This window comes from Amphibalanus amphitrite, unplaced genomic scaffold, assembly GCF_019059575.1.
Source record: "Amphibalanus amphitrite isolate SeventyFive unplaced genomic scaffold, NRLGWU_Aamphi_draft 000027F_arrow, whole genome shotgun sequence".
NCBI classification, from domain to species: domain Eukaryota; kingdom Metazoa; phylum Arthropoda; class Thecostraca; order Balanomorpha; family Balanidae; genus Amphibalanus; species Amphibalanus amphitrite.
The window spans coordinates 253,680-262,500 of record NW_024881523.1 but is presented as its reverse complement, the minus strand read 5'-3'; the positions used below and the strand labels follow the sequence as shown (position 1 = coordinate 262,500).

The window sequence follows — 8,821 nt, the reverse complement described above, 5'->3', positions numbered from 1 at the left end:
AGACCTTTCATGACCTGAGATGACCTCAGGCACACACAAAGGGGCACAGGTGCAATTTTCCGATTCAGAGTGTCATGTTTACATATGAACCGATGTTTGAGAGGGTGTAGAACGACATTCGGCCAAAAGAGGCTCATTTCAATTTTCTCCCATTGACTTATATGGAGCAGTCGCAAAATTGACCAGACCTTAGGTCACAACTCACAGATATAAAAAAATCCGAGATATCCATTTTATACATACTGTTACCCTAAGCAAGTACTGAAAGTTTCAAAGTGATCGCTCAGTCGGTGTAGCTACAGCGAGCTTTCTAACTTTTTCTGAGGTAAGGTCACTTGACGTTACATGGTGACCTGACCTTGAATGACCGGGATCTGAAATTTTAATAGCATGTGCGAAAAAGATGTCGGAACGGGTGTATCTAAAACAGCGGCGCTACGCGTCGCCGTTTTTGAGATATTCGCGAAAAACCTAGGGGACGTAAAAACGCCCCCCCCCCCCAGGACGGCGCGGATCAAACGGCCCCTGAGTCCTCGGGATGGTGCCCCTGAGACCTTAGGATGGTGCCCCTGAGACTTCGAGATGGTGCCCCCTCAGACCCGGGAGAGTGCTCCTTCAGACCTCGGATTTCGGAAAAGTGCCCCTGGAAACTTGGAATGATGCCCCGGAGACCTCGGGATGGTGCCCCCAGACCTCGCGATGGTGCCGCCGGAGACCTTGGGATGGCGCCCCGGACCCTCGAGATGGTGCCCTCTCCGACCTTGGGATGGTGCCTGCGGAGAACTCGGGATAGTGCCCCCTGAGAACTCGAGACGGTGCCCCCGCGGACGTCGGGATGGAAATAGATGGACAATATTTAACTAAAAACTAAAAAACTCAACTCAACTAAAAAAAAACCGAAGTGAGGGACAGAAATGGGCCTCCGGGAGACCCCGAAAACGGTACCCTATTCCGATAGACCTTCTGGATGGTGCCCCCTTAGGAGACCTCTGGGTTAAAGCTCCCGTCGGTGACCTCATACTCATACTCATACTCATATATTTCGGTTACATCCAAGAAATTGGGTTTTCAGTAAACCACGTCATACATTCAGTAGTTCAAAACTCATACCTGTACATACAGGACAGATTCTATAGAGGTTAAAACACACCACACATGATAAACTAACTGACCACATTGACCTAGCGCAGCCGGATTAAACATGCCGTTTCTTAACCATTTTACGGAACGCCGCCAGACCGGTGCAGCCTCGAACAGGCGCAGGCAACTCATTCCATGAACGAGTTGCGCGACAGATGAATGAGCGCCGGGCAAGCTCAGTTCGCACGCGCGGGACATGAAGCTGACCGTCACTGGTTGCCCTAGTGTTGCGGCTCGACACCGCAGTACGGTGGACGATGCGGCTGCGGATCGAATCAGGGGCATGCGAGTCATGCATCAGTTTAAATATAACATGCAGATCATGCTCACGCAGTAGCTCCTGTACAGCAGGCCATCCCAGTTCCTTGCGGGACGCTGTCACACGGTCGCAACGCCTGAGGTTCGTTACGATTCTGACACAGAAGTTTATGCATTTCTGCAGTCTCCTGAGCTGTGTGACTGTGCAACCGCCCCATACAGACATGCAGTACGTTATTAGCGGGAAGACTAGCGCTTCAATCAGGAGCTTACGGGTCTCGCGCGGCACGCGGTGTCGAATCCTTGACAGACCGATCAGTACACTATAGCACCGGCGCAAAATGTATGATATGTGTTTGTCCCATGTCATGGCGTCGTCCACGGCGACGCCCAGCACCCTCGCCGACTGTACCGGGAAAATTTGAGAGTTTCCAAAATGGATATGGAAGCCAGTTTCGGTTTTCAATCGTTGCGGTTTTACCATGATCATCTCAGTTTTAGAGGGGTTGATTTTTAATCTGTTCTGCGTAAACCATTTTAGAGCAGCAGACATGCTGGTTTCCAAACGTATTTTCATGTCAGAGAGGTTGTTCGGTAAGTCAGAGTGGAGGAACTGGGCGTCGTCCGCATACATAACGATTTTCTCAGCAGGTACATGTTGTGGCAAGTCGTTGGTAAATACCAAAAATAGGACCGGGCCCAGGATCGAACCCTGGACCACTCCGTGTGACACGCTCTCAACACTGGGGCCACCCCGAACAGACTGGGTCCTGCCACTGAGCCACGCACGAAACCAGCGCTCCTCAATGCCGTACCAGCCCAGCTTCTCCAGGAGGCGGCCGTGCTCGACACTGTCGAAGGCTTTAGAAGTGTCGGCTGTGACTAGTGACGTCACACGCCCGGCGTCTACGTTGTCTGTGAGGTACGTGACAGTGTCGAGCAGGGCCGCCTCGGTGGATAGGCCGGGCCGGAAACCGTACTGCTGTGGACACAGCAAGTGATGACTTAATAGGTAGTCCATGAGTTGTGTGCAGACAACACGTTCGCAAAGCTTGGACACAACAGGTAGAATCGAAATAGGTCTGTAATTGCTAGGGTCACACGCATCACCGCCTTTATGTAATGGTACAACAGTAGCGGTTTGCCAGGCGGGCGGCAGTTCACAGCGAGAGATAGCGCTGTTAATCACATGCAGAATATGCGGCCCTACCACGCTAAAAGTCAGTCGGATCATAGAGATCGTAATGCCGTCCGTCCCGCACGCCTTGGACGTCCCCATACGCTGGAGAGCAGCGGACAGCTCGGGCAGAGTGGCCGGGCGCGGTCTGAAGGCTCCGCTGGAGACTCGCGGCGGGCGGGGGTGCAGCGTCTCTCCGGTGTCCAGCGCCGCCAGGCCGTCCGCCACGCTGGGGCCGATGGTGGAGAAGTAGCTGTTGAGGCGGTCGAACCAAGCCGCTGGACGGCCTGATGACCCATCAGGTCTCGGTTCTGGTTTCTTGGATGAAATAAGAAACCGACGGATGTCGCGCCAGGTGGTAGACTTTGAGCGGCGGAATGATGACAGGAAATACTCCGAGCACGCGTGGTGTTGAGCCGTCTTGACTGCGTTGCGACAGCGACGAAATTCCTGCTCAGTCTCCTCGCACGGTGTCCGTTCCTTATCCTCCCGAGCCCTGTCACGTGCTTCCATTGCCTCTTTCACATCTTCATCATACATCCACGGTTGAGACTTGTGTCGCAGCTTGACCTCCTTCAGCGGCAAGTGCCGGTCAATGATCGGGTCCCACACCGCTCTCCAGGCCGACCACTTGTCAGTGGCGCTGATAGCGCCGTACACAGCCGACCAATCAGCGACGAGCAGGTCCAAACAGAGCGCGTCTTGGCTCAGGTTGCGCGTGGAGCGCACGGTGACTGTGGTGGGCTGGCGGCGCGTCTTCACGCCGCTGATCGAGACGGTGATAAGATCATGGTCGCTGATGTTGCATGGTGTTACATCAGCAGCCGTGGCGAGGTCAGGGTGACTAGTAATGATGTGGTCGATCAGAGTTGAAGTCACTCCAGGACGAGTGGGCGAGGTTATGAGCTGGCTGAGAGACAGACTATCCAGCAGCTCCTTGTACGCTCTCACTCCCGGCTTGGATGGCTGCATGACGTCGAAGTTAGTGTCTCCGAGGACCTCCGTGATGAATTAAAAAAAGCTTCGTGATGGGCCCCCGGGAGGCCCAAGGGGAGGGGGAGAGTGGCCCCATGCCCTCCCTCTGGATCCGCCACTGAAATGATCTGACCCAAGATCTTACCTAAAACGACCAAAAGCCTTCCTTCATTGTCCGGAAACCGCTGACAGTTGATAGCTCCATGACACTAGAGCCGTGCATAAGGAGGCGTGAAAACACTCCTCATCTCGATCTTTTACGAGAGGACCATGTCATGGCGTGGGAAAGGTGTTCTAAAAATAGATGACACTGTATGAATGAGTAAATAATTCGCGCCCCGTTGGGCTATTTATTGGCGGACCCTACCACCTGATGAGTGATGGGGTGGTGCAGCCGTTTCGTCCTCCACCTGAGATCTCGGAAAGTTACCGACCGATTTTGAAAATTCGAAGAACGTTCGATAGCCCCACCAGGGGCTATCGAACCTTGTCACCAGGTTTCGTTGATCTAGGTGCAACCCATGACGTCACAAGTCCGGTCAAAGGCTGCATTTTTTCACCGATTTAGTCTAAGGAATGCGTAAGCGTTACAATCCGTTAACACATCAAATAAAAGGCACATCACATCAAATAAATATCGAAAAACATCGATGGAGCGTGGTTGCCCAATACATATGTTGCCTAAAGAGGTCACTGATGCCAGGTCAGGTCAAAGAGGTCAGGTCACTAAGGGTCACAATATGAACCCAACTATGCTAATTGCTAGGGTCGCGTGATACATGTTTTATGGTCAATTTTACAATTGATTTTCAATGGTGTGGGCTAGACGGCCATTGGGGCCGGTTTAGATTACGTTCTGGTGGAGGTCAGGTCAAGGTCAGGTCAAAAAAGGTTAAATTGCAGAGTTGATATTTTGCATAAAAGGGGTATCTATTCGATGCAGCTCATCACGGGAAATCCAATGATGGTCTTTGGCTTACTCTGTGTGTTCTGTGACGGCTAAAAATTGAGTTTGAAATTTTTACGTAATACATTTTGAGTAGTGTTTTTTTTTGCCAAAACTTTGCTAAAAATGGAGCTGTCGAGTTTAAGTTTGGCATATCTAGAGCAGATAGTTCTATAACATATATTCCAGCTTTAATTTTGAATGTTGTTGGTATTTTCGGGGTGTTATAGTTCTGTAGTTTTGATGGTCGAAATCAATTTTTGTTTAGAAATCAGAGTTGGCAGTTTTGTAGCGCTGTTTATTTTACATCTTTTTATCTTGAATACCTATTTTTTGTTATCTTCAAAACTGTAAGCGTGACAGCTCTTCCCGCTAAACCTTTTATTGGGTCGAAAATGACAGCACATGACGTCACTCTGACGTCATTTGTGACTAACCTTTCATAAGAGCTCTGGAAAAATTTGGTCACAAGGTGTAAAATGATGCCCGGAGGGGTCTTGAAAGTTTGGTGGCGACCTACGCTATACTTTAGGAGACATCGACTGAAAAGGAGAGGGGGCTGTTTTGCGCCCCCCTCCCCTCAACGGGGCTCGAGGCTTTCAGTTGTTGCTCTCACATAACTCTTGGTTATATTACCACGTAGTGGAATTGCAAGCTTGGCAATATAAGCTTCCTGCCAGCTCCGGACCCGAGTTTAAGCAGGCTGAATTTTAACATTTGACTTTAAATTTTTACCGTTGAGCTTTTTAGAAGTTGTATGAACTGTTCAGCTCCTTTTTTGGTCCATCACAGCGGGCTTGTATGTCATTTGTCAATCAAAACCGAATTAAAAACTTTTTATTAGGTCTGGTTATCTCGCCAACTTCTTAACTGAATCGTTTGGTAGCTTTTGATTGGGCACTGCCCACGTTATCTGTCAAACTTTTCGTATAAACGAGAAGAGGCTGCTGACATCGTTTGTCGCGGTTAGATAATACCAATCCACGTCTCAGTGTGGCTGCTCGATCGCACTTTCCCTGGCCCACCTCTCCTACCAGGCTAGGCTTTGCCCGGCACAGCCGTCGCCTCAGTGCCTCGGGCGGTGACCCGTTCAAAGGGGCTCACAATTCGTATGGTGCCGTGGCTCTCAAACCAACACAGAACAGTGAAACGCTTAGGCTTACCTTCCATATAAGGCGAACGGCTGATTCTGGCGCCGGGGCTTCATTCATGCTAAAGCGCCCAATCACAGCGCCGCATTTCAGTTAGTGTCGGGCGCAAAAGCTACTATGCTCCGCCCCTCCATCACGTGACCCTGCCCTCACGTGGCCTCAGTCACGTGGTGTTTCCACTTCTTGGCGCATGGCGGCGCTAGTCTCGCAAGGGCGGTGGTAGCTTGCTCCCCCGCCGTCCGGGGGTGATGGGTAGCAAGTGCTGGTGACTGTACATCATATGTACATCATTGAGTTCATGTAGCACATACCACAAAAAGGTCAACGACTGATCTTCGGAAAAGATGTTGATGCCGACCGTGCTAAAATTACTACAGAGCGGCCGGCCGGCCGGCCGGCCGGCCGTGCGGACGCCATTATAGTATATCCATTATCTACAATCTTTTAATTTAATTATATAATTAATTCCATTATATAGATAATGGATTTTAGGTATTCCAGATGAAAACTGCCTTGACATTTTACGTATTTCAAACGGAAGCGAGGGGCGGCAGTCTTGCAGGCAAACACAAACGGGGCTGCGAATGTCTGAATTACTTGTGTATTTTTTACCCCATAGCTCAGGTCCTCCGTCCTTCGGCTCAAATTCGGCTTCAAATTTATAATCCATTAATATATCCATTATTTACAATCTTTTAATCCATTATCTACAATCTTTACAATCTTTTATCTATTATCTTTTAAGTATATCCATTATCTACAATCCTTGATCAAATGTCAAATATTTATCGGATGCATCTACTTTTTCCATGGTTCAGAAGTTAAATTGTATGGGACAAACGGTCTGCGGAAAACGGAATTTGAATCAAATATTCATTTCCAACAAATTAAACCAATACGATAGGCGTTATCACAAGTGTATTCGCGGCCATTGGGGCGACGTAAGAAAAGAAGAAAACAACTGGCCCCAAGAACTTTAAATTATCAGTTAGCATGCACATTTTCCTTGATGTGTAGAGAATTTACCATAAATTGTTAGAGAAAATTGCATTTAATATCTTCCATTTATGCTTTTTTCATCGTTTGCACAATGTGTTCTTTTACTTAGCTAGAAACACTAATTAGAAATAGTTCCCGCATCCGTCAAGAACAATAGGGAAGGCTTGAAGTTAATATAATAATCTAAACGGTTTTGTAATCTATGTGAAGACACTTCTAAAATTGCCTGTAGAAATATTGAAGGCAAAAAGTCAACTTCTTCACAAGACTGATGTCTATAAACCTATTCAACGTGTGACAACTCAGCCGGTATTTCGTTGCCTACAGCCCAGCTTTCCCTAGTGACCGATAGAGGCGCTGCTATCGATGTCCGCCCGTGCCGCCTAACGAAATTGCATACTCATAGTTTACCACCGGGTACTAACCTGGCGCAACAGCAAAAACCTAATCATCATACGGATAGGGAAGCACAGAAAAGCCTCTGTAAAATCGTGCTTTGATTTGCGATGTAAAATTTTCATGTATATCCTGACTGCCTCCTGCATTGTGCGAAAATTTCCTCACCCTGCTCAAGCTGCATTCTCTTTTGAGACACAAAATGGCCGACCGTTGTGTCTAACGGGCGACGAGTGTGTGTGTGTGGGGGGGGGGGCGAATCGACCAGCCGCTGTTAGCCTGTTACCCTGCTCGAAGGAACTGGCCGGTCGCTGCCACCCTGTTAGAACGGAGACAAGACTGACGGCTCCCTGTCTGTGCGTTCGGGGAGGTGACTAACCGTACACCGTTGGAACTTGGAGGGATGACTGACCCCTGCTCTGAGAAGGGGCGAATGACTGGCTGGTGACGCCCTGTGTCACCCTGGCCTGCGTAGGGCCACCCCATTTGGGGGGACTGCTGAAGATATGTGTGTGTGGGGGGGGGGGACGACTGACCTGCGCAGGGCCACCTGAGCGGCCATCACCCTCTGTCGTTCCATCACCAGCAGGCACGAGGCGCACTGGCAGTCTTTCCAGCGGCACAGCCTCTTGTGGCCCTTGAGGCACGACACAACGCCGTGGTTCCTGCAGCGGGCACATTTGGGCGTGCGCAGGGAGCGCCGGCGGGCGGCCGGCGGTTCAGGGGTCTCTGAAGGCGCCGCCTCCCCAGCGGACCCCGCCGCGGCGGACACACTCTGAAACAACGACGACACAACTATGTAGACAACGCACAGTGAGGGCACTCTACTGGATGACTACCGCTGCACTGAGGAATAATACTCAATGACGCAGTTCTCGAATGGGTGCTTCCACCGTAAGTTTACCCATTTAGCCTCTCCTAATGCGGTCATTAGTGCCACTGCTGCGTTGTAGTTTTCATATTGCATGACCAACAGTGCTACAGGGATATACATTTTCAAAACAAATTGCATTCTCTTACCCCTGGGCCCGTCGCATTACGTTTTGTCGAAATAGCCCCGAGATGATTTCTTCCAAACGTTCAATCTCCCTCTTGGCCCTCTCAAATTGATCATCAATCGGTAAGGCACTTTTAAATACCATGAGTGGCCCATCGACCCTCTATATTGATAATCACTCGTCTTGACCTTCCTCAAAAATCATTTTACCTCTTCAATCCCGTACAGTTTATACTCGTGCACGTCGCAAGTAGCATGCAAGTTCATACCTCGGCCCGCGACTCAGGGTGCTTTTACTGGTGACCGGTAAAGAAGCGCATGATGAAAGGGGTGTGACTGCTCAAGGAAGAAAATAAGTTAGTCGAGTCGAGGGTTCACTGCATAGTTTCTCTTTTTTCTTTGTTTACATTTTATGAGTCAAACTAATTACTAATTGTTGCCTTTTTGTCGAATGCAATGTGACTTACCTTGCTATTCTCTGGTGCCATGTCAGCTTCCACTGCCGTGCCGACGCCTCACGTCACAGTCCTCTCCCACAAATTGACCTGAGGGTTCTGCCGGTCCCACGGTCGGACAACCCGCTCCGGAGCGCAGCACCTCATTGGCCGGCCGTCGAGCGGTGGGCGGGGCCTCAGCGGACACCGACCAATGGCGGACGGTGCGCTAATCACCGCTCGTGGTGCCAAATCGCGCCGTGTGACATCGCCCCCCGCCGGCCGGAGGTGTCACCGGACACTGGCACCTGCCCGCCGCAGGTCGACGGTCGGAAACACCGGCCGACG

At 50.1% G+C, this 8,821-nt stretch overlaps 1 protein-coding gene across 1 annotated transcript in view; it reads right to left on the bottom strand.

The window, feature by feature from the left end:
* The window catches only part of LOC122364767 (doublesex- and mab-3-related transcription factor C2-like), a 36,726-nt gene extending 28,145 nt beyond the window's left edge, over positions 1-8,581 (bottom strand). The window contains exons 1-2 of the mRNA XM_043335486.1: positions 8,507-8,581; positions 7,579-7,817 (exon numbers count right to left, since the gene is read on the bottom strand). Of these exons, the coding sequence (XP_043191421.1) occupies positions 7,579-7,817; positions 8,507-8,527 (260 nt within the window). The 5' untranslated portion in view covers positions 8,528-8,581. The remainder of the gene's footprint in view (positions 1-7,578; positions 7,818-8,506) is intronic.
* Positions 8,582-8,821: the final 240 nt, after the last annotated feature.